The sequence below is a fragment of the Drosophila obscura genome, unplaced genomic scaffold, assembly GCF_018151105.1.
Source record: "Drosophila obscura isolate BZ-5 IFL unplaced genomic scaffold, ASM1815110v1 contig_187, whole genome shotgun sequence".
NCBI classification, from domain to species: Eukaryota; Metazoa; Arthropoda; class Insecta; order Diptera; family Drosophilidae; genus Drosophila; species Drosophila obscura.
The window spans coordinates 397,461-423,602 of record NW_024542775.1 but is presented as its reverse complement, the minus strand read 5'-3'; the positions used below and the strand labels follow the sequence as shown (position 1 = coordinate 423,602).

Below are 26,142 nucleotides of genomic sequence, written 5' to 3'. Positions count from 1 at the left end.
TAGGCGTAAGTGTTCATACACACTCTTATGTATGTATGTACATGCGAACACATCTGTAAATATACTTGAGTGGTCGATGGGTCAAGTCAAGCCAATTCCAACCAAGCCAAGCCAAGCCAAGCCAAGTAAAACGAACGCAAAGGCTCGCCCATTTGTCCATATAATTAATCACATTTGTTCTATGTACAGCCTAAAAATGTCAATGATAATTTCGCCGTGACTACGCTAGCTTTTTTCAAACTTTCCGTGGCGCGGAGAGTTCCTCTCCGGCAGATTGATGCACAATTGGTGCTCGTCTGGTCCAGCACTTGGTAATTGGCAGCCAGGCGACCAGACCACCGATCGATAACAATAAAATTGTTAAAAGCGCAAAATGCCGCAAAGAGTGTAATTTGTCGAGCACACGAACAGGGAGAGGTACGACCCAGGCCTAGAAACCAGGCGTATTTGAATTCATCAATGGCGTGTTTAAGCAGTTTGTCAGCGACACGTGGCAGAGCGGCTGTTGGCCTTTCGAGCTCGCTGGCAACAGCAGGCGGTGACGGTGACGGTGACGGTGACGGCGACGTTGGCTGTGCTAGAGCAGCGATTACAAACGAGGAAGAGGATAAGAACGAGGGCCGGGCCGGGCCGGGCCGGGCGAGGCCGTGTGTCGATGCTGATGATGATGTAAAACGTCAGTACTATTCAAAAACAGCCACCACCACACCCCCACCCTCACAGCTCTCAGCTCACAGCTGGATACGAGGTGCAGTAAATAGAGATTTAAACGCCCATACTGGCTGGCTGGCTGGCCACTTTGCCGCTTGGCGTTGTCAACGCAACGCAACGCAACGCCACGGCACGCAACGACAATGGCTCAGTTGTAATACCCATTCGTACCCATTCATTGTTATAAACTAAATTGCTGAAATTCGTATACCGTACAGCAGGCCTGCAAAAATCGAACGGCGCCTTAACTTAAGGGTATGCTTCCTTGATTCCTCCTTTGGGAATCGTCATTTAGTTTCCTCTCACATTAGTACATAGTTAACCCTTCCAAGTCACACGCTCACTGGAATACATTATTTCTTATTTCTTTAAATTATCACTTTTTTACTTGCGGCACACCGATTTGTCAGGGCATCTATGCCTAAAGTGCTAAACAGTTTTAAATGCTAAATTCATAAACAATGTATACAAAATAACAAGCAAACTATGTGTATGCATGTGTATGTGCTGTATGTATGTGCTAGCTGACCCGGCAAACCATTTGCCGCAGTATTGTGAACGATGTCATTTGGAAGCATGAATTGAATGTGCGAATGGACTTCAGGAACAGGTTTGAATCTTGATCCGTGCCGATGGTTCTGGATGTGTCTCAATTTCAGGTGGTTTCACTTTTGCCTGATGCGCAACACATCCCATCTGATTCATGTTTGAATTTCAGCGCATGACAATGAGGTGTCCATTGCACCAATCAGAACTTTTGAATGAGCGGAACAATATTTGACTTGTACTCGTTGTCTGTTCGCGTTGTCTGCCATTTGTCTGCTTTTCAATTGTCGTTGTTGATTTCGATCAACTCGTGGCTCTTTTGATTGAGGTGCCAGCAATTATGACATGCTCACACACACATTTTCATTTACATTGGGTTCATTCCTCTGTGCCACCTTGAAAGAACCTAACATTGTCCCCCGCCCTTTAGCACACACACAAATTTTATACCCTCCAATTATTGCAAAAATAAATGTATTTTAAGCGTATTATTCGACTCACTTCTCATCCATGCAAGCACAGTGTGGCACAGTGAAGAGTGGCCGGGCCGCTAGTATTCCCATAAAACAACAGGGATGTGATACATACTTCTCTTGTTCATAAGTTACAGAATCAGAACTTAAACTGACATATACATATATATATTCTCGATCAGCAATAGCTGACCTGATATAGCCATGTCCATCTTGTTTGTCGCCCAGTTATCAGCGATCATAGTAGATAGAGAAACCTAATTCTGTGAGCAGACTCTCGCGATTTCACACTGAATCAAGTTGGTTTTAAAATGTTGATCGATGGTACTTCATAGATGGCCATCGAGAGGCAGAGAAAGACGTAACGGAAGGTTCGGATGGACGGGAGGATAGACCGATTGTAATATATTTCGCCACTCCGTACTTAAAGGTACTTAAAGGTATATCCTAAGATTACATATATTTATACAAACTGAGTAACAGGTTGAATCGTGGGAATAGCGGCAAGTGAATGTGTGCCGCGACTCACACCGGCACTGGTTACTTACTCATATATATTTTGAATAATATACCACTCTAGCAGCTTTGATACAAACGGGCAGTCCTAAACTATAAAGACTCAGTCTTCATAGTCAGTCGAAAATGGATCTGTGCATTACAAACACTTGACCAATTTTATAATACTCTCTTAGTGAGCGAACGAATTGGAATGTGTAACCTCCTGTCTCCTGTCTTGTTTAGCTTATACACATATGTCTGTAACTAGACAGTATGACAGCTGAAGTATAAACTGATACCATTAATACAAACCTAAAAAGTAGGAAATTCATTGTCGAGGCAATCCTTGTCCTCTGGCTTCTGTTTTTGCTTCTGCTTCAGTTCAGACAATTCATTTTTTTGGGAGCAAACGGGGAACGGAACGCACAGTACGATTCCATAAACTCGAACAATAAATTAATAAACGATGGTAGCTTTTGGTAAGCAAATATTACGAATCAGATTCTGCACGCTCCTTTGTTAATTTCCCGTGCACACGCTCGCTCACTCAAACTCGCCCTCTCCTCTTACCTCATACCATTGGTACTTAATAAGCGCAATAGCAGTTAAGGACGATACGATGAAACCGATGTACCCTCAGATCCAGTCCCTTGAACAACTCACAGCCGCCGCATTAACTTGCCATGCCTTGGCTTGCCTTGATTTGTCCTTCGTGTTGGTGCGCAGTTATTTAAAATAATATTTCCGCATCCGGCAAATAATACGAAACGCGTGCTGCCAGCCAGGACAGCCAGCGCTGTGCTGTGCAGTGCTGTGCAGTGCTGTGCCCAGTCCCAGTCCCAGTCCCAGTCCAGGTCCAACAAGTAATGCCGATTTCATCACTGTAATTGGACGCAATCAATAATGTTCCCCTACAGGAAGAGTGCTTTAAAGTCCATATGGATTAGATAGTGTTTAGCCTTTCCTATAACATAAACATAACATAAACATAAAGGTTAGAAATATTATAATATGAGAAAATGCCAAAATTTAATAGACCATTCAATACCGATGGTCCATCGGTACCAATCGAAGAGAGAGATGGTAACATGCATATATGTGAGTATTTATCGTTTCCAATTTGTACATATGTACAACTTACATACGAGTGTGTATGCATGTACATATTACACACAAAGATATATCGCGCCCTTTAAAAAAAAAACAACAACCACAACGGCGGGAGCATGCAGTTTTATTCAAGCGCAAATCCACACACAATGCATCATTTTATTTAATTGTTTACTTCAAGGGCAGGCTCAGAGCAGAGCAGAGCGGAGCAGAGCACCCCTAAGTAGGGTTTGACTGTCAAAATGTTCGTGTCCTCTATTTGTCTAACAAACTCTGGGACCGACGAGACGAGACGGGACGGCATGCCAAGCACTCGTATTTGTTCGTCTGTTTAGTGTAGCAACTTTGACCTCTTTTGTTCGTTACAAAGCATTGTCGGCATCGGCTGCGGTTTTTTCTTTTTGGATTTGGTCCTGTCTCCCCGATTCTTTGTTATCTAAGCTAAATTACACTCTCGTCCCTTTGCTCCTCTCTTCAATTGTTGTCTGTCCTATTCTCGGGTTTTGTTCGACTCTTCGACTGCGAGTGAATCTGTGGCCTGACGACTTTTCGCGAGCCTACTTTGGCATCAGGCATTGGGCATTCTTAGCAGGCTCCGGTTTTGATGAGATCGTATATACAGAGAGAGTAGTGGTGGTGCCGGCTGTTTTTGTTTCAGCAATGTTCCGCCCATAAACAATTGTTTGTGGTTGACACACGCCTAATGAAAATATAATGTATCGTACGAGTACATGTTTCATTTATGGCCTCAAGATGAAAAAATATATTAACAGACTTAGCCAATTGGCACGCCTATTGGAACTCCCATATTTTCTCACCTTCTCACCGCAGTCACAATCTCATCTGAAACCACAGGGTACATACATACCCACACATGATGGTATCCTACTTGCCATTACATTGCTGCAGCTACATATACAGAGAGTGTAGTGAAGTGTAGTGCGGAGTGTATTATACTTTTCCACTTAATAAAGAATATGCAAATATTGTACATTTGGTCGATATAAAATGTTACTGGAAAGATGGATGTTTTGCTAATATTCGAGGAAAATTAGAGCTTAACAAAACTAAAAGAGCTAAACATACATACGAACTGACTAAAGTGGCTGACTAACTCGTTCTCTGACTGACCGTTTCTCTGTTATAATGAAAAACGCGGTAATAAATAAATACATATAAACATGCCATTGAATTTCAATGGGCGGGCGTGTTTGATTTTTTATAATGTACGCCCAGTTCAACACAATATGAAATAAATTAACGTTTATTCACACATTCCAGAAAATCAGATTCGTCACCTCCGCAATGCTCCATGAAATTTTTGGCACACGCAGAAGGAATTACAAAAATTCGAACCGGGAATAAGTATTTCCCTTTGAAGAACATAGAGAGAGAATGGAGTGGGGGGAGGGTGAAGTGAGTGGGTGAATGGTGGGTGACTTCAAAAATCCCAAAAACGTGTCGGGCGGCATGTTGAGGCTGAATGAAATGAGTATGAGTACTCATTCATGCTGCTTGAATGTTTGGGGATGCTTGTAAGTTCTTGGATGCTACTAGTTACTGCTCTGCTCTGCTGGTGCTTTCTTGGTGGTGGAAATTGTGTAACTGACACATACGGCAATTTGCAAGCCCAAAGCCAAGCCAGGCCGCTGCGATATGTAGTAAACGAATTTCGAATTGTATGGTCCTAACGAGAAGGAGCGTTGTGAGTCGCTGCCGTGGCCGCGACTCTACTTTGATACCCGTACTTAGCCAGTAATATAATTTATGTAGAATTTCAAAATATTTTATAATTTAAATTTTTTTGCTACATCTGTCATCTACAGTTGCGGTCAAAATAATAGTAGTGCTACTATTGGATTTACATATTGCTTATATTTTCCGCATATATTTTCGTTCAACATTTAAATTTGTTTTTCTCGTACAGCTATAAGCATTGTTGTCTTTGATTAGAAAATTTAGACTTTTTTCGCTTTAAAATCGCTAAAAATTAATCAAAAAAAAATCTCAAATTTGTGTGTGTTTAAACGCCTATTTCATTTCATTTCATTTCAATTCATTTTGCGTCATTCTGTAGAACAGATATGATAGATTTTGTTTTTATACCTTTAAGTGAGAAAAATTATTTTTTGAAAAAAAATTCAATTTGTGTAAGTATATTTGTTGCTTTTGATTATAATCAATGATAATTATCATTGTATCATTATAATTTCGATGAATTCCTAAACATTAAATGCATTTAGTAAGCAGCGAAGCGCGCGGGTCTGCTAGTTATACATATAAAATGTATATTATACATCTACAATGTATATTCTACATCTTGCCTGCAAAAGGTCACGCACTGCACTGGGCAGAGTGTGCGAGCGAGAAAGAGAATAAGTAGCGTCTGCAGCGCCGGAGGACGTGGATGTTGCCGCTGAAAATAAATTTCTTCATTCTGGCTATAATAATGATCCGATCTGATCCAGATTCGGAAATCTTATAGATATGGCTATTCACTACGATATTGCCACAGATTTTTGCCACAGATTTTTGTCCTTTTGTGGGCGGAAGGGGGCGGGGGGAAATTTTGTAATACAGTTGTAACAGTTTGATATCACACGAGTCTGGAAACAAAATTTTGTTTCTCCAGCTCTTATTGTCTCTGATATCTAGGCGACAAATAAGACTGCCAGACGGACGGACGGACATTAAGATCTGATTAGGAATATATTTTATGGGGTCGAAAACGTTTCTTTCTCTGCGTTATGTTCCATAGAACTTTAGATACTACAGAACTTCAGATTAGAGGGTCTAGGGCGTGAAAAAATTATATCCATTTACTATTTTAAAATAAAGGAATTTCGAAATATACAATTTTAAGGTATGAAAATGGAAAATAAACCTTTTTGTACGCAGACATATGTTAGATACATTACAAAAAAATAATATTATTTAAAAATAACTGACTGGTATTAATCAAAAATTAAACGATAGTGGGGAAATTGGAATGCACAATAATATGCGTTGTTTTTAGATATACCTTTATAATAACTTTTTTCCTTAGGAAACATATACAAGAATCGTCGGCGGATGCTAAATATGAATATATGAGTATATGAATACGGCCAAGATGGCTGCATTTTTGGCTGTCGAGTGAATGATTTCACCTATGTATAGAAAGTGCTTCAGATTTGGGAGATCAAACGGAAATTTCATATGGTACTTCGGAAGGTGGATCAACCATGACATTGTTCAGGGTAAATATTTTAAATCTTTACTTCTAATTCTAAAAATATATCACGTAGATTTGCTGTGAGTTCGAGGTGGTTTCTGCTTTTCAACAAAACAAAATATTATAATTGGAATGTGCAAAAGCCTTTAACATAAGGTATGCCTCTATCCAAATACATATGTATGTACCTACATACATATGCATGTACAAGAAGTGTGTGCAAACAAAAACGCCAGAAAAAACGAAACTTTTACATGCATTCATTCATATGCATATGCAGAGTAGAGTTCGCTTATAAACAAGTACATGTATGTGTGTACATACAAACATATGCACATATTTACATACATATGTATGAATGAATGAAGTTTTGTTTGCAATCGTTATTATCATCTGAATTCATAAAGTTAAATTATCAAACAGCCAACCAAAAGTTGGTTATCATGATAGAAAGGGACAGCCTTGCACCGCCTTGTCCTTACTGCCATCCCTCTCTTACTCAACTGTTTCTCTGCTTCGTCATCACCGTCTCTCTTGCATAGCTACAGCCATCTCTGTTTTAGATATGGGAAAGAGGCATACATACCACCACATGCGACGGACGCAACCAGAACGAAAGAGACAGATAGTGTGACAGTGTAACTCTGTCAAAATGGCTGGCCTGGCCTGCCAAGGCAAATGATGATTTCGCTGTGCTGTGCTGTTGCTCTTGCCAGTGTTTTTTCGCATGAGAGCTCATTAACGTTTCGCTTGGCTAAGTGCGCGCCTCGCCTCGCCACTGAAACCAGTTAGTAGAAGAAAATTTTGTTCAGAGCAAACTAAGACCGACGCCGACGTCACGATGGCTGCGATTTGATTATTTCGAATGCACATACTAGTTCTAAGATTAATAAACGTGGACGCAATCCGTGGCCCTGCCTGCCGCCGGGTCGCTGACGGCACGGCAGCACCTGCCTGCACCTGTGGCAGATCAGATACTATCGGGACCAATTTTTAGTTCAACTTTAGTTCCGCCTTACAAATCGGATTTTCCGTTACTCTAAAAACTTCAATGTACAGAGTGTAAGAATCCGCAAAAAGCTAAAAGAGCTGGCAAAAAGTACAAAGTATAAAAGTTGAAGAAAATCGAACTAGCCCGCCGAGTACCGCTACAGTAAAGGAACAAGTTATATAACGGAGTAACGGAGAACGGAGTTATATATAATCGTATAGTGATGATAGTCTAGTGTTGACTAAACAAGTGAAAAATATAAAATATATGTATACACAAGTAACAAAAAACACACTTGCAACGACAACGAGACGAAATCCCACTCTTTTGTGACCTAATCAACTCGCAGGGATTCGCGCGGAAACAAATACTCGTACTATACTGAATTTATTACTGTATAAAGTACTTCGTAATACATACATACGTTCAAATTTGCATCGAAATTGGCAGTGGAATAATTAATACACCAATCAGCAATCATGATGCTAACTACTGAACACATCATGCATGGGCACCATCCCCACCACTCTTCGGTCGGTCAGAGTGCGTTGTTCGGATGCTCCACTGCGGGTCATAGTGGTATCAATCAGTTAGGCGGCGTCTATGTAAATGGCCGTCCCCTGCCCGACTCCACGCGTCAAAAGATAGTCGAGCTGGCTCACTCGGGCGCTCGTCCTTGTGATATATCGAGAATACTTCAAGTTTCAAATGGCTGCGTAAGCAAAATATTGGGCAGGTGAGACGCAAACCCCATATAATAAACCCCGTACAATCTGTTCATTAGCACTAGCGGATGTACTCTTTGTAAAATATGTACGTTCTAAAATATATAATACTTTTATTAAAATATAACTTGTATTCAAGAACATTCTGCAGCGTAGAATAAATCAAACGAATGGTTTACATACATATGTACAATGTACATATGCTATCACCCCTGCTGAGGCCTTAAACATCATACAAATATTTAGACTGTACATTCTTTGCTAGTCGAAACTAATCGTTGTTCCTTTTGTCATATGTACATACATATATTAAAACGTTTCCGTACCTCCGTATGTTAAGGTGTATTTTCTTGATCAGCATCAGCATCAATCAGAACCAAGTAGAACTAAGCTATTTGAGTACTCTTGAATATTCCAATCATAATCCCGATTATGCACTAATATTTTATTCTCCTTTTGTTTTAGATACTATGAAACAGGATCAATCAAACCTCGAGCAATAGGTGGTTCCAAACCACGAGTAGCTACAACGCCGGTCGTACAAAAAATTGCCGATTACAAGCGGGAATGTCCGAGCATATTTGCTTGGGAAATTCGAGATCGACTTCTTTCGGAGCAAGTTTGCAATAGTGATAACATTCCAAGTGTAAGTTCAAAACGGAAAATATCGAATTGTGTACAATTTAAATTGTATGCTCAAGATGAAAACAAGCCCGCCTAAATTGCATGACATATTTACAGATTTACTTTATAAATTCTTTGAACGATTAGGATATAAACTTGACGACACTTTCGACCACATTTAGCATCGACAGCCCATTCCATGTACCAGCAACAGTCAGTCTGTAGACGGTCAGAATATGGCATTCCAGTGCACGGAACCGAAGTTTTTGATACTTTTGCTTATCTCTTGAAGCTTCTATAACAGCTTTATCAACTAAATATTCAAACCAATATTCAAACCAAATTGTATTTAAATTGGCGGCATTTGGGCTGTTTTTGGTACAGGGTTGCGACACAACACATATAGCTCTAGCCGGCCATGTTGGGCAAAGCTGCGCAGATAGGTACAGAAATATTCAAAAATCATTTAAAAAAATTAAGTCAGCGGAGACAATCGGGAGCATTTTTGTAACTCGATTCAAAGTTGAAAAATACCCAACAAATTGATATTTTTGAAATCAATTGTTCTTTAGAAATCTTTCCAAAAGTCTAGTTTTTAAACAATGGTTACGATGAATACACCTAAAAATACAATATACCCCTTAAGTACGAGTACGGGTATAAAACGAGACCAACAATACAATGTATCGTACGATAGTTTAATTTTGAATCGACCCGAAAGATGCAGTGTGTTCATTAGAATTGGGTAAGTTGCTGCACCCTGAAAATTGGTCAACTTTAAAGGCGTATATCCCCTTAGCTTAATATAAGATTTTCTCAATGCTTCTCTTTTTTCGGCTAAGGCCCCACTGGGCGTTGTCTTTTTCGATCGACTGTTCATATGACCGCTATACTCGTAGTAGCCTGACTCCGACTAAGTCTTTGTACCAAATGTGAATGTTAGATGGGATGATTTTGGTAAGCAAACGAGCTTTTCTCGTACCTGTGGTTGCTATCTAGTATAGTAATCCGATCCGGCAGATCTATGCATGGTTAAGACAGGCGGAAATAGATGGCTTTATTTTCGAAATTAGCATACAAAACATTGCTACGTACAAGTACCTACATAAATATTCCGATTAAATTTCCTAAAAAAATGTTAGGTTTTGATTAAAAGAGCTCTTTTTACAGACCTACACAAAACGTTTTGTCCCTAGCAAATTTTCAGCCAGATCCTGATCAGAAGTACATGTTTTTTATGGGGTCGGAAAAGTTGTTTTTGTTAATATTTTATTAATTAATTACTTATGAATTTATTTGTGTATTATTTCTTGATCATTAATAACGACAACAGCCTTACTGCAATTTCTTGCAAACCTTATTTGAAACATTTGGCAGTGAGTAGCTTTCATAGAAAGGACGACTACGGCTACCAATGCTAGTCTTTCTTTCTTTTTGTCTGCTAAAACAAGTTGATGTGTATTTCAGAAGAGATTTATTAACGTAATCACTATACTGAAATACTAATTCCACAGTAATTTTGTGTGGGGGTTGGCAGAAAAACTAATTCTTAATCCTGCAGCAGGAAAAGTATCTGCGATCAAGATTGCAGTAAAGTATATCCAAACAAAAGGCTAGGGCGCACGAAGGATTAAATAATTTCAAAACAAAAAGAATCCATCGCATTTAAAACGGATTAGGGAATGGATACATAGACCGTGGTCTAGTTTCGGAGATCTTTCTCATTTTCAATGGTCTCAGCCGAGTGAATACATTTTCATTATTCCATCAGGTAAACAACTGCATTGTTCGTCTAATCCCACCGAAGAGGTTGGAGGTTGTAAAGGTTTCTGTAGCCGCAGAATGGTTTTGTGGAATCTTTATCGTAAAATAGATACAAATAGAAGGGCAGTGCCGACTTCTAGTGCCGTTTCGATATAAAATTAGGACATTCCGATTCCGAAATTCCGGCAATAACATTTCAGATCTCAAAATTGACATTACCCTCCACTCTGACTAAGCTTGTTCGTACCTAGCTAGTTCCCAATCGCCTATTGGTAAGGCGCCAGCATCTCGAGGTTAAACACTTTTAATTTCTCTAGCTTTCGTTTGAAGAAATTGGAAATTCCATAGTTTTCTCATGTAGCCGTCCAAATCGTTTCCCATCACAATAAAGTCACCTAAGTAAACTAAGAAAGCTTTTCTAATCGTCCGATAGCAACGGTTTTTTGTGGATTGGTAGATAAACAATATTGGGATGCCATATTTACTCCCAAGCGTAACGCCTCTAGCGCGCAAATCAGAAAGGATTATTATAGCCGGTACTCGGAGGTACCCCTCACCTGTAAATTGAGAAGACCCTTCGCACCTTATTTGATCGCATTTCAAAAGCCTAGGGTATCCGATTGCTGAGGTACAGGTACTCGCATATAAAATTCAAATTTTTCGCATGTTTTTTTTTACTTGGCTAATTGATTAGCAACAAAAGTCGAGTAGTTTTAAAACGTTTGCAACGAGTTTTGGCTCGAGTATTTTTATTTAATGAATAGTGTACTAGTCTAGTCTGCCACAGAAAAAGATTTGGTTAAAGTCTGATCCCTACAGCATTAAGCTGGCACAGTATAGAAATATATAAATGCATACATACTCGTATATATGTTCATACGTGTGTGTGTACCTACTTATTTAGATGGCTGTATTGGTGCATTATGCCTGCTTTAAAGAGAAAACTTTATTGGTGTTTAATCCTCAATGGGACGTATTTAGATACATAATATATTTTGCCTTGACCAAAAGAACAAAAAGAGTTGACTTATTACCAGTACCTAGTGTTATGTTTATATGCAATGTAGGAAAACGTGCATGCTGTGCTTTTAGAGCAAAACAAGATTTTAAGAAGTAAGGTAGGTAAGAATACCCTGCTTATCTCTAAACTCTGCTCGAACTAGTCATGAGAGATGGGAAAAACATAGAGAGAAATTAATTTAATTAATTAATTAATACGTATTCTTGCATTTCGTTTATTCTGTTTACACCTAAAACTAATTGATGGATTTGGCAAAATTTAAATATGTTCACTTTTTCAGTGTGATATCACAGGAGGTGCCACACTAAATCTTGTTTCTCTAGCTATTAAAGTTACAGAGATTAAGGCGTTAGACGGGACGGACAGACAGACATGGCTATATCGACTGAGCAATTGATTCTAATCAAGAATATATACACTTTATGGAGTCGGACATGATTTTTTCTGGCTGTTAAATCACAAATCAGATATACCTTAATAATCTTTGAGTACGGGATAAAATCGACTTTATTAATTGCGTTGACGAGTACCGACTAGTATGTGCTTCAAAACGATATGGTATAAAACTTCTATAATGGTCGAGTGTTCCTATGGATATGGAGCTAACAGTGTTGTCAGATCCGTTTTCTTCAAATAAGAATTTGTGCAGAATCTATGGTATCAGATATCTTTGAAATTAATGGAGTTGTATAGAAACAGATGGCGCGATTATACTACTAGTATTAAATATATGATCGTATCGTACGTGTATGCAAATATGTAATTTAAAGCGTCGGATATGCTTTATTGTGAGCTTTAAAAACTTTTTACAAAATGCAAGTACACTCTTCATAAAAAAATAACATGACAAGTTTTTTCGTCTCTTGGTTCAATTTCTTTGATGTTCTTTGATGCCTTTATGTACAAATAATAACGACCAGCAATTCATTATACCCATACTCGTACTTGTACATCAGCCCAACGTCAACTCAATTGTGCTAAATGAGAGGAGTAAAGGGTCCAAAGAAATGTTGGACCCATGGCACGTGGCGACACTTAAGGCAACTGCAAAAGTGGCATTTTGTATGTTTGTGGTAATGACGTTTGGTATATCTACATATATATATCTGTACATATGTACATGTGTAAGCGCATGAAAGTTTGTACATTACGAAAATGTATTTTATGCACATCCCCATTTATTTATCGGCTTACATATATGATCTTCGGAAGCAATAGTGTTTCTTTTCAATTCGAACTGGACGGTTCCTACTTACATGTATATATGTACAGGGTGCTAGAACTGGAGAAACATCGATGTTTTTAAAATTGTTGTGTAAGCTTAACCCATTATGTCCCATAGTGAGCCTTATGGATTAATAATATTGGTAATTAATTAATTAGGTCATGAGGTAAATCGAATCCTTTATTTGAAAATGTATGTGCTCAAAAAACTTTATTGTACATTTAACAAACGTTAACTTTATATGTACGCTTCGCAAAAAATCGACTTTTTCTGATAGATTAAAATAAAAGAGTTAAGCGGTATATTCGATTTGTGAGGCTTAGAGTACCGGGTATGAAAACTATTTTTGTTTCGAGCAGTAGAGCATTGTACTCGTATGCCTATAAATATATCTTTGCGCAATACTGTAAAAACGAAAATGTCTTCCCTAAAATGTCTGGAGTGTAATGTGTTATAAATAGTTTTTACCCGTTGAAAGCCACGCCAAATAAAAGTAAACATTTTCAGACCTCTAGTCAAAAGGGCATACCATATCAGCTCGACGCATAAGCATATGGAATCGTATATGAGATGATTTTACTTCGGGAAGTTAAAAGGAAGACTCAATTTCACTGTTTTAACTAGAAAGCATGGAGGGAGCTGAGCGAAATAAACACGCAGACGGAATTGGCTATATCGATCTAGAGTACATGCTTTGTACATGCTTTAAGTGCTCAAAGGAAGAATCATTCTTATAAGCAATGTGTATACGACTCTCTCTCATCCTTGCAGTCTCTCTTTCCGTTTGTCTGCACTTTCCAAAGGGAAATACCTCATGAATAGACGCAATCGCATCCACTGAGTACCGGACGGGCCATCTTATTGTCTCGACCAGCAAATGTAGGATTGCAAATACTGTGTGCTTATGCGACTTAACGCTTAAAGTGCTATTATTTAATCCGCTCCAATGAGTCTATAGCAAACCAATCTCAGTATGCATCAGTATCAGTATCATATTGATTCACAGATGTATGTGGTGTTCGGAAAATTCGGGCATCTGAAGTTTTGCTCCATTTTTATACTTATGTATGTATGTATATTGTAACAGTATAGAATATTGCACTCATTGAACTTTACTTTTTGATGCAGTCAGTTGTCAGTTGTCGCAGCTAAAGTAAAAAAGAGACCGACATTCTGTGGGTTCATGCAGCTTTTAGCTACACATATGTATGTATGTATGTATTTCAAATATCTTCGAAAAGAAAAATAGCATTTCAGTTGTAAAATAAAAAATTCAACGTGAAAAATAATAATTTTACCGCTAAGTTTATAATTTTTATATTGGGGATAATTAAGAAACAAAAATAAACTGTACTAATCGCTCTCGGCTTCCTTAATATCTCCAGTTTTCGAATGGGTCCAATGGGGGGGGTGGGAGCTTCGTTCCAAGATTCTCATTCGAATTTTGAATTGCGCAATTCTACTGCGCAGTGGAAACTTACAGTTTATGTATTACAGTTTCAACCAATGAAGAAGAAAAGATTTTTAGCCAATGACAACAATATTACAGTTTATGTATACCACTTCAAAATATACATATGTACATCTCTCTCACAAACTTGTATGTTCTATTCATTCACACTTGTTTCGGTATATCCCCATTTTGTATCTAATGACGATTGGCATTTGAGTCTATGAATCTTCAGCGACCAAATAATTATGTTACCGACAAAAATATTAACAAATAAGTGAATTTTTCTCACTGCATCAGAGTGTATACACACATACAGTTGCGGTCAAAATAATTGTAGTGCTACCAATGGATTTACATATTGCTACATATTGCAAAACTTTCATTGTTCAAAAATACTTCAATAGTTTATCTATCAGTTTCAAGCTTTTTTAGTTTCGTTTTTGGTCATTTGGTGCCGGTGTCATGGGGTGTGGCAAACACTCTAGAGCGGAAAAGGGTTCATGCTTAAAGGGCTCGTTTCAGTAGGAAAGTAATATTTCGAGATGCTAAATACTATTAGTTGTTTAGCTATTATGATTAGAAATGACAATTAATAAGAACCATAAAGCAAAACACGCGATCAACGAAGTTATTCGGCAAAATATCAGTTAATGAACTATTACGACAGGCGACCTGCTTCAGCCCTAAAAACAATGTTTGATTTTCAAACTAGTATTGAAATTATTAGAAGAAGCGTTCAAGTTGGCAAAGAGTTCGCTGCCAAAAGAGTAAATTCATTTGAATGGTCGGATCGACCACCCGATCTCAATCTTACAGAGAATTTATGATGTTATGTGAGAGGAAAAGTTTCATAAATAACACAATAAACTTTGCAACGTTTTAAAAAGGAGGATAAAGGATGCAGGATGCAATAAAGGTAGTCTTTAAAAAATTAAAATTCTTTTGGGGAAGTGTATTTTTTTTGACCGCAGCTATATTTATGTATGTATGTATATATGTGTGTATGTATCTAGACATTTTCCATTATGCAATATTTCGATAGAGGGTAGGATACGAAAGTTAAATACATTTTTATGGGAGAATACAACAGATCAGAAGAATTAATTTCAGTAATACTATGTTTATGTACATATGTACATATGAACGTACATGTATGAATGTATGTATGTTTTTTGAACTGTGCTTAATTGCAGGTTTCATCCATAAATCGAGTCTTGCGCAATTTGGCATCGCAAAAGGAGCAGCAGGCGCAGCAGCAAAATGAATCTGTTTATGAAAAGCTCCGCATGTTCAATGGACAAACCAGTGGATGGGCATGGTATCCAAGCAACACAACAACAGCACACTTGGCCCTACCGCCAACACCAACGGCCCTGCCTACGCCAACGAATTTATCTGGACAAATTAATCGGGATGAGGTTCAAAAGCGAGGTAAGTGAGCCCCTTTTCCTTAATTAAAAATTAATAATAAACAGCTAATTTCCATAGTCGAGAAACAATCGGTAGTGGCACTTTTAGTTTAGTTTCAGACTAAAAGTTCACTCTGCTACACGCTAGATTCCTGTAGTGAACAAAAAATCAATAAACAATTAACAATTTGTCAATCCAACCTTATCTTATGTATTATAGTCTCTGAGAACTAGGTTCCAATCAGGACACACATAGTCACACATATGTATGTACACACATACATACATACATATAAGCATATCTACCTTATGGAGTCGGAAGCGCTTTAATATACCCTTGAATGTCATTTCAGAGGCCTATCGAAATTTTTAATAGCAGGTTGAGATCTTTTCGCGACACACATGTGCATATTTACAAGTGTATATCTTACTAATATGCATATGGAAATATAGTACCGGATATAACGGTGTCGAATAAGCCACTCGGATGAGAGTACAGTCCAAGAATATGTCTCTTGAATTTCTGGCAACAGCAACTAGTTTTTATTAACTTTGCTTTTAGTATGCGTGGATAATTTACACACATTCAAATGTTTGTATAAACTTGTAAACATGTATTTGATATCGTCAAGTTGTGTTTTATGTTTTTGAGGCTGATAAAAACTACAATTTAAATTTTCATTGAACAATAATACATGAGCAAGGCGCTGCGGACAAAACACAGTCCTGGGTGTTTGTTAAAAGAAAAGCAACAGCAACCCTCCACATTCAATGCAATATCTCGAATCTCTCTTGAAAGTATTTTGTCACAGATGATCAAACAGCGGGCCAAACAAAAAGTTAATTTGTTGGTCATTTGTTGTTTGCCATTAAATCTAATTGAGGCACGCTATTTCTATTTCGCTACTTCCTTTGGCTTCTGTTTCTTTTGTTGACTTCGATTGTTTTTGTTTATTTTGCGATCAATGAATTAGAATGACATATGTCCTCTTTCCAATAAACATAACCCCGCCCATGCGCCTATACCATTCCTTTTTCCGTTCCATTTTATCTCATATTATCCCGTCCAATCAACTTGATTGCTGTATCAACCACACTCACACAGACAGACAGACGCAGGCATACAACATTACGGCATATGCAAGCATTTTAATCAAAAAACGACAAACAATCTCAAAAATTAATTAAACTAACCCGATTTTCTTATTCAGGCCGAGTTTTGATTCATATCCAGACGATTTTTTAGCTGATTGACCACATTTAGATTTTGATTTAATGACTAAAATGAATTCCCCCAAGACCTTCAGAAGGCAGAAAGTTTGAATTGTACGACAACTGAATATCGATCAGATTAGATTAGCTTTGAGCGGATGTGTGTAACTCCCAAAAGGATGTATATATACATAGGTATATTCTCGATCTGTATGTACATACATGTACATATGTCTGTCTATCCGTCCCGAATCGGGACTACCGATGAGCCCATAGATTTCAGAGATTAAGTGCCCCCATAAAGAACGAAAATCTGTGGCATCAACAATTTTGAACAATTACGAGAAAACCGTAAACGCAAATTCATATAGTAATAAAACAAAGCGATTTGAGGTGGCTTACTCTTCCAAGCTCTTCTCGTCGGCGGAGGGGCGGAGGGGATGTTGGAGTGAAAACAGGGAGAGAGACAAATTTAGAGAAAAATGGAAACAGAAGAAATATTCTTCAATTATAATCAAATAGGTCATACGAAGAAAGATGATAAACGGAGTGCAAGAATTAACATTAGAGCATATGTAGCTTGGGGTCGTGGATGAATCCTCTTTTTCTCCATGTTATATAGAATCTATTCAATTCATCTTTATAACATATGTATATCATACAATTACATATATTTATGTACTGACCGCGTATCGGTTATAGCCTTACGTTGGCGCTCGTTTGTCAAAATTAAAATTTTCTCTAAAACAAGGATAAGCTCTAGAGGGAGTCCACACTTTTATGGTAAATGGTTTTATAGTTTATCATTTTTGGATTGTATAATTTGTTGTAGTGTGTGCTGTGAGCTCCGTCCGATGAACATGGTGCACAGAATCAGTAACTCAGAGAGCACTGTGTCACACCACGCGCACCAAATCAAAAATCATATTTGATTTCAATTTGATATTCTCTGTAGATATATACCCGGGCGATGTCTCTCACCCCTCTCACGAGAGTACGTCAGATGGCAATTCCGATCACAATTCATCTGGGGACGAGGACTCTCAAATGCGACTACGGCTGAAAAGAAAACTTCAGCGCAATCGAACCTCGTTTACCAATGAACAAATTGACAGCCTGGAGAAAGGTAAATATTAATTCAATCCTATAGTATATATAGATACTCATGTTTAATTGGCTTGCACTTTACAGAATTTGAGCGAACACACTATCCGGACGTTTTTGCGCGAGAGAGACTTGCTGAAAAAATTGGTTTGCCAGAGGCACGTATTCAGGTTTGTCTTTCAGTTTTGTTTAATTATATCAAAAACCTTTTTAGGATGTAAACGTACGGTAAGAAATACATTTTTAGGCCCCAATATTTCTGATATTTCATTTTGTGACGAAAAGAGTCGATTTAATGCACAGAAACGGTCTTTCAATAGCTACTGAACTACAGAAAATAATTCTGATTAAAGACTCCGTTTTATGTTGTTTCTAGTATTCTGTAATGTGGCGCTACAACTTTCGATCATTCAGTTCGGACTCTTTTGCCGTTTATGTCTGCAGAAGAGAGTAATCCACACCCGGTAATGATGGTCTAGAAACTGTAAAATATCGTATCAAGTTTTGTCTGCTTACATTCTGCTTGTCCGAGGAGAACATTAAAGAATTAATGTTTTCGTTAAATTCCCTCGCACTCAACACTCAACAGAGGGGGTTAATAAAAGAAATCGTGTTGTATGATTTTTGTTTTTGATAGTACATCTATTAAAATGGATGTTGTCTTTCGTCACAAACTTTGATATCAGACATTTTGAGACTTTAATATGCTTTTGGGACCCGACTTTTACCTTGTAAGGAGATTTTTATAACCTCGCAGGTTTTTATAATTTTTGTTAGATTTTTGTAACGCAAGCAAGGAAGCAGTTCCGCAATGAATCGAATGTAAGCCTAAAGCTATCTGAATGAAAAGTAGCACCCAATATTATTTTCTAAATTGAAAGATTAATATCGCGGACTACCTGGGCGTCTTTAATAATTGACCAAGCTTGTCTTCGTCACGCCCATGCCAAGAATCGCATAAATCTACTCGATCGGACACAATACGGATTACCGAACTCAGATCACTTCTAAATTTAAGTTTTAGTACGCCAATCTGGATCCCGGTAATGTAACCACGATGTCGGTCCAGATCGTTCATTTCCTCCATATCTTTTCATAGTAATTACATACTGATTTTAGTGGTCGTCGATCGACAAGAGTATCAAGTTAACTGATTTGAAATGAGTGTCTTGGCTGTGAAAGTCCTTTTTCAGATTTAATACGGTTATGCACGTATATTAACATCACACCCATGAGCTCCACCTTATTCCACGGACGTCTAACCAACTACGGGTCACTACGGGAAGACATGACTGGATCGCCTTAACTGTGTTTCGTGCTCCTCGTCGCTAGTATTTTTTAGACGCGTGTCGCCTCTCCTGGAGTCCGCAGTCTTTGTAAACTTAGCTTCTGTCGCTTGCAGTATTGAACCAAGGTAGAAAGCCAATCTTTAAGCGAGCCCTGTAGCTGTCCTGGTCTGAAATGGTCTGAAATTCGACTGTGTATTCACCAGAACATATCGTATCATTGCCCACTAAGTTGCGTTGTTGGTGTTGCAGGCAGGAAAGCATTAGATTAGGCTACGCTTAAAGAACTGCTCGAGCTGGGGCTTCTCACCCCTCACAGCGCACATTAGGGTGGTTTTTAAAAGTGCCTTCAGCATTGTCATTGCCCTGCCGTCAAGGGGGACGATCTGTCAGTCCAGATGAAACTGAGTTTGACACGCCAGCCATCCAACTGTAAGATGGGGCTGTCCACACTAAATGATTATTCTCATGACTATTTGAAAAAGCAGACCCCTGGACTTAGTATCAGAGTGGACGTTCAACGAGAGGTGCTCTTTAGCCCATATTAAGTTTATGGTTTTTGAGAAGTGAAACCGTTTTGGTATCTGTATACTCGTATAAATGTATGAATATATGAATATCATTTTTTCTTCATCTTCCGTTGTCTTTTCTGTGGCTGCATTCCGTTTTTATTGTGACTTAACGTTCTATTGCTGCTATGATGCAGTGGCTTCAGTCGCTCTTAGTACCCTATTCCCACCATTAATCTCCTTCACATTGCACAGATTTATCCGAACAGTGATATCTAGAACCCGTCTGTGTTTATACTTAGCTTCGGGTACATTTTGCCAAGGTTGTATTGATTATTAAATATATTTAAAGTTTCGACCCCGAATGTCGTCGTACTTTCTAGCTCTTAATGTGAGTTATTTTTGCGTATTTTGACTAAGCGGGTCAGACGTAAGCAACAGGGACACAATCGAACAGCCAGAAATCAACCCATAACTCTACAATGCACCCTGCGATTTTTGTTTATTTTTAATGGTTTTTTATCGAGCCCAGTCGGATAAAACATTCATCGTTCGCTCTTGATTCTTTGTGTAAGTGAATAAAAACAATTTGACTGTAAAAACACTTGAAACTCCTTGTGTTTTTTCGGATTGAGTAGCCGATGACGCGGACACATTGGAGTTCGCTGGCGAACTTAAGGGGAAACATGTCGTCTGAAGTGGAAGCGGCAACAATAACGCAAAGTAATAAATGTCATGGTGTAAATATTAAGGCCCAACAAATATTGTAATCCTTGTTCACAGTCACCCCTTTGTCAAATTGCTAAATTTCGATTCTCTTCATAACAACTACTATGTGAAGGGTGAGTGTCTCTGACTGCGAACGCGAACGCGACTGCATGACCAAAGTAATAGCTTCATTACACTTCAAGTGTTTGCTTCAACTGCAAATTTTCAAACACCGACGCAAAAGGGCTCAAATCAATTCGTTTGATGCGAGGACTTGAACGAATTGTCGCCCACTGTGGCACTTGGGAGGTTATGAATTTAATGTCCTCAGCAATAACAGTCACGTCATAACTGCTTCGTTTTATTCTGAACTCTCTACACAGTGAATTAATTTGGGTTTTGTTTTCTATTATCTGTCGAACTAGTATTCACCTCCACAATCTATGCATATATATGTATGTATGTACTCGTATACAAGGTATATCGCATATATTTTTCTAAAGCAGTGTGATAAAGATATAATTTTACTGGATAAACATTTTTTTCGTCTATGGAATACTACTGCCTACTAAAATTCTACCTGATTTTTTCAACGCAGAGAATGGATTAAATTTTTGTGCCGTCTGCTTGACGAAGAATAACTTTCGGAGCTCCAGCACCGCTGGATTAAATATACGAGAATCCAAATAAGCCACCAAACCACGATATGGTCATGGCCATGTACCAATTTTGTATACCCTGTACTCAAACAATATGAAGTTTTACTATTAGATTCGTATAGATGTATCTAACAGCCAAAAGCGTTTCGGACCCCATTGAGTAAATATATTCTTTATATGCTTGATCAGCATCAATAGCGAACAATATGGTACAATATCTCTTATTGGTGGAAACAGGATAGACGCAGAATATGTATCTATATTGTATAAATTAAATAAATCATAAGATTATGCATATGTACATACATATGTACAATTTAGGGGTAAGTTGCCGGTAACGAGAAGGAACGTGTGAGTCGCTTATTTGGACGCGACTCTACTTTTATACCCGTACTTAGTCAGTATATAAATTTGTGAGCTTATAATTTATGTAGAATTTAAAAATATTTTACATATTTTTGCTACGTCTGTCATCTACATTTAACATGTTTATTCTACATCTGAAATGTAGATTATACATCTACAATGTAGATTCCACATCTTATCTGCGAAAGGTCGCGCACTGCATAGGGCAGAGTGTGTGCGCCGGAGGAGGTGGGGAAGCAACTGAAAATGAATTTCTTTACTCTGGCTATAATAATAATTCGATCTGATTCAGATTCGGCAATCTGGTAGATATGGTCTCTATCATACTTTTAGTTTTCTTTTTAGTATCTTCAAAATTGGTGCTGCCACTGATTTTCGTCCTTTGTGGAAGTGTGCGGAAGAGTGCGGAGCAAAATTTTGAAATACAATACAACAGTGTGATATCACATGAGTCTGGAAACAAAATTTGGTTCTCCAGCTCTTATTGTCTCTGAGAACTAGGCGCTCATCGAGACGGACGTACAGACAGACATGGATTTCGATGCTAATCAAGAGTATACATATATACTTTATGGGGTCGGAAACGTTTTTTTCTCTGCGTTACACACATCCACTTTAGCCACAAATCTAGTATACCCCTGTCCACGGCTTTTCTTTTATACCCGGTACTCAGTCAGTATATACATATGTATGTGAGCTTATGTTTAATGTAACTTCTACTATTTATATATTTTGTACGTAATTATATGTAAGCGTTAGAGCTGGGGTCGCAGCCGATGACCTCCAAAAGACATATGTAAATTGGTTTATTGGTAATGGCAGGGAGGGGGAAATATTTTGAAATAAACTCGCTTCTACATATGTATGTATGTATTTACATATTGTGTACACAGTTGTCTGTGGTATCTGCTGAGAAGCAAATTGGAAGATCATTTTTTTCTAATTACTTGTTATAGTAATCGAACTTTCAACGTATATGATGATTGATAACGTTAGTTTTAGTTAAACCCTACACTGATACATGATGCATTTAGTAATATGATTTTAATCCGAAATTCAAAATGTATTTTCCATGAACAGGTATGGTTCTCTAATCGGAGAGCCAAGTGGCGACGAGAGGAAAAGATGCGCACTCAAAGACGGTCCGCAGATCATGTAGGTGGCAGTAGCGGTAGAGCCAGCACAAATAATCAGTCAGGTACAGCAGCATCTTCCTCCGTCACACCGTCGAGCAACTCAACGCCCGGTATTGCTAGCTCAGCGGTCAACGGCATCGGTTCGGAGGGAGCATCATCGTCAGCCATAATCAGCAACAACACCCTACCCGATACATCCAACGCCCCAACTGTAAGTAGTTTGTACCACTTGGTAGTACGCTTTAACAATAGCTCAATTAACGTACAAATGTGATAGGTACTCGGAGGTGATGCAAATGCCACGCATACAAGCTCGGAAAGCCCACCACTTCAAGCCGTAGCACCACGGATACCCCTAAATACCGGTTTCAATGCAATGTACTCATCTATACCGCAGCCCATAGCAACGATGGCAGAAAATTACAAGTAAGTTGGTAAAATTTATAATTTATATACGGTCGCGACTAATTTGGGTGCATCGGTGTATAATAATAGTGTTGTTAAAGAGTTTGTAAAGATAGATCCCCATTTGCCCAACTCCCATTGTGGCTTCTACATTGTCTATATCCAGCACTGAGAGTTGTTGTTCTGCTTCAGGTTTCGATTACTCGTTTTATTGGCAAAATAAAGAAAACAATTTCTTGAGCCTGACTGAAACATACTTAGCGTACACTTGGGCCAAAACACAGTACTATATAGACATGGGCTGAGTTTAATAAAGACACCTTTCTTGAAAAGATTAGCTGATATAGTATGTATTGTGACGAATGGACAACATATCACAACTGATGTCAACTTTACAACACTATTGCCTACTTTGGCAAAAATGCAATAAAAACCAAAATATTGTAAGAATAGGGCTAATCCAGTAGGTTAAATGGTGGCCAGGCTTTTCACTAAAATAGTCAGTCGGAGCTGACAGTTTGCTATGATGGTACCCAAATTCTGTCGGAATAAAGAATAGTAAAAACGTAACAATATTATATCATTTAATTATACATGTCGTATGTTTGATCAACGAGCGTTTTACTTTATATCATTTATTCAACGGTGGGTGTGTGAGGATTTCCAACAAACGAATTAGAACCGATGTGAAGAATAAGCCGATTTCCGTGAATAAAACCAAGCGTATGGAGTTCTTTTGAGTACTAGCCAATAAATATTTATTAGGGTACTTAGTGCATGACCACTAAGCAAACAAAGCACAAAGCACTCTTTTTTGTTTGGAAAGCTGCCTAAATTCTCTCTCATATAAAGTCTTCTATAATTGAAAAATTAACTCTGTGCACATTCCTCAATCTGGAATTACGCATAGCAGAACGTATCAATACATATTCAATTTTGTGATATGTAAATTTAAAATGCAGCTCTAGAAGTTGATCAAGCTGTAATTTGGAGAAGTATTAACTGAAACTTACACATTTCGATAGCTCAATGACCTCTTCGTTAGGCTCGATGACGCCCACATGCCTGCAACAAAGAGACAGCTATCCCTATATGTTTCACGATCCGTTGTCTCTGGGATCTCCGTATGCTCCGCCTCACCATCGAAATGCACCCTGCAATCCATCAGCTGCACACCAACAACCCCCTCAACACGGAGTTTATGGTAACAGTTCTTCAATGACATCTAACACAGGTACGGTACAGGTGTGAAAGTTAAACTATACGACAGTGAACTAATCAAGAGTCTCCATTTCTTGTACAGGTGTTATCTCTGCCGGTGTGTCTGTGCCCGTGCAGATATCAACGCAGAATGTATCAGATCTAGCGGGTGGTAATTACTGGCCGCGTCTTCAGTGATCGTCAATTTTCAATTTGCCTTCTGAGCTCCTATCCAAGGCAGCCGCTGCGGTAGCAGTCGCTGCCGCACATGCAGCTGAGGAGCAGAATAAGCATCAGCAAGCGCATTCGGCTGATAGTAAGGAAGCTACAAACACCAGCGATAGCGATAACCCACCAAATATGATTCCACAAATGACACTATGTTCACCTAGACACTTGAAGATATGCATGGGTGCAAAGAACGGTATGGGTATGATGAAAATGGGTGTATGCCTTTCATTAAGTGAAGTTGTATCAGGTCAAGCTCTTACGCCGCCAACATCGCCACCAGCATCAGTGTCTGCTATATCACCGATTTTTGATTCTGATGTTACAGGTCCTGGTCGTGACCCTGCTCCGAGATACCATCCAGACTGTCAATTGCAAATAATATAACAAATGCGCACGTCAGCACATTCCCATTCTCTATCTCTTCCCTAACATAGGCGATACACATATTGAGTAGATCGTATCAGTGTTCTAGTACATCTATTATTTTTGGAAACGCAATTTACATACATAAATACATACTAACTAACTAAGCAGAGAAACCCTTTCAGCTATTTATGAAAATTCATAAAATTTCGTATATGCCATATAAATAAGAAGATAATAATGAATGTGGCAAAGTAACACCATTGGCCATGACTCCTCAAAACCGATCTCTCCATACATATATATGTATGTATAATGTATATATTATTTATTAGGATTGCTATGCTATCCAACAGTATGCAATGCAACTTGTGCATACATACATATGAGTGTATAATCGAAATTAATTGCAACGAACTTAATTTCCAATAACAAACACGATAAAAAAAAGACAAAAACTCATTCAGACAGAGACACCGACACCTCCCTAGAATATAAGTCTTCAGTTTTAATTTATGTATGGTTCGAATTTATATATAGAAAAGTCGATGTATGTAATACACATGTATGTTTCATATTAACACACATACACATGTACATATGACCATACATGCATACGCATATGTTTAATAATAAGATTTAATAAAATACTACAAATGTACACATAAATTAACCGTTTCAGTGTTATTTTAATAAATAAATTTAATACATGTTTTCAATGTCTTCAATATTAAAAAAAAAATGTAGCATTGTATTACATACAGTGGTGTCACAGAAATCGCTTCCGATTGAATTTCGCCTCGATTCCATTCCGCGGTGCCACACACCGAATTCTATGCTGATTCGAAATCGTGCACTATTGATCCGCGATTTTTTTAAATACACCCATAAACACACACTTAAACAATTAAAATCTTACTTTCCCATAAAGGTTGTTCAATTGGTGATTAACCCTCATCCAAATAATTTAACGTTATTCAGGTCAAGTTAATAAAATAAGCAGTTTAGTACATCACTATCCAATCCACTTACTGAATTTTCATTTAACGATTCGGCGCTCAATCCGCGGGCGTCCGTGGTGGCCATTTATTGCAATTTCGACTTTCGAAGTTAGCTTAGTAATGCCTTTTTTAAGCAGAAATGTAACTAAACTTGTTTGGTTTTTTAATGCTTACATTACAGTCTATTCAAAAAGGTAT

At 38.2% G+C, this 26,142-nt stretch overlaps 1 protein-coding gene and 1 long non-coding RNA gene across 5 annotated transcripts; both read left to right on the top strand.

The window, feature by feature from the left end:
- Nucleotides 1–1,173: 1,173 nt before the first annotated feature.
- On the top strand, nucleotides 1,174–6,712 carry LOC111070833. 2 transcript variants are annotated; one of them, XR_002607424.2, is made up of 3 exons: nucleotides 1,174–1,321; nucleotides 6,385–6,577; nucleotides 6,626–6,712. It is a non-coding gene; the product is annotated as an uncharacterized LOC111070833 (long non-coding RNA). The 2 variants fall into 2 exon arrangements; XR_002607425.2 differs by lacking the exon at nucleotides 1,174–1,321 and adding an exon at nucleotides 5,453–5,488.
- Nucleotides 6,713–7,290: 578 nt separating this feature from the next.
- On the top strand, nucleotides 7,291–25,636 carry LOC111070832 (paired box protein Pax-6). Of its 3 annotated transcripts, none has more exons than XM_022361790.2 (9): nucleotides 7,291–8,279; nucleotides 8,734–8,914; nucleotides 15,549–15,786; nucleotides 17,932–18,102; nucleotides 18,168–18,238; nucleotides 22,689–22,955; nucleotides 23,022–23,170; nucleotides 24,175–24,383; nucleotides 24,453–24,773. In XM_022361790.2, the coding sequence occupies exons 1-9, from the start codon at nucleotides 8,023–8,025 to the stop codon at nucleotides 24,545–24,547; spliced, it is 1,638 nt and encodes a 545-aa protein (XP_022217482.1). In that variant the 5' UTR covers nucleotides 7,291–8,022; the 3' UTR covers nucleotides 24,548–24,773. The 3 variants fall into 3 exon arrangements, with proteins under 3 accessions (XP_022217482.1, XP_022217481.1, XP_022217483.1); XM_022361789.2 differs by having other exon boundaries at nucleotides 7,292–8,279; nucleotides 18,168–18,250; nucleotides 24,453–25,636; XM_022361791.2 differs by lacking the exon at nucleotides 7,291–8,279 and adding an exon at nucleotides 8,586–8,608 and having other exon boundaries at nucleotides 18,168–18,250.
- Nucleotides 25,637–26,142: the final 506 nt, after the last annotated feature.

What these genes read in the sequence shown, in the direction of transcription:
- LOC111070832 (XM_022361789.2), top strand. Translation starts at nt 8,023, where the DNA reads ATGATGCTAACTACTGAACACATCATGCATGGGCACCATCCCCACCAC. An exon ending in AATTGACAGCCTGGAGAAAG is followed by an intron (nt 18,103 to 18,167) that starts GTAAATATTAAT and finishes TGCACTTTACAG; the next exon opens with AATTTGAGCGAACACACTAT. An exon ending in TTCAATGACATCTAACACAG is followed by an intron (nt 24,384 to 24,452) that starts GTACGGTACAGG and finishes TTTCTTGTACAG; the next exon opens with GTGTTATCTCTGCCGGTGTG.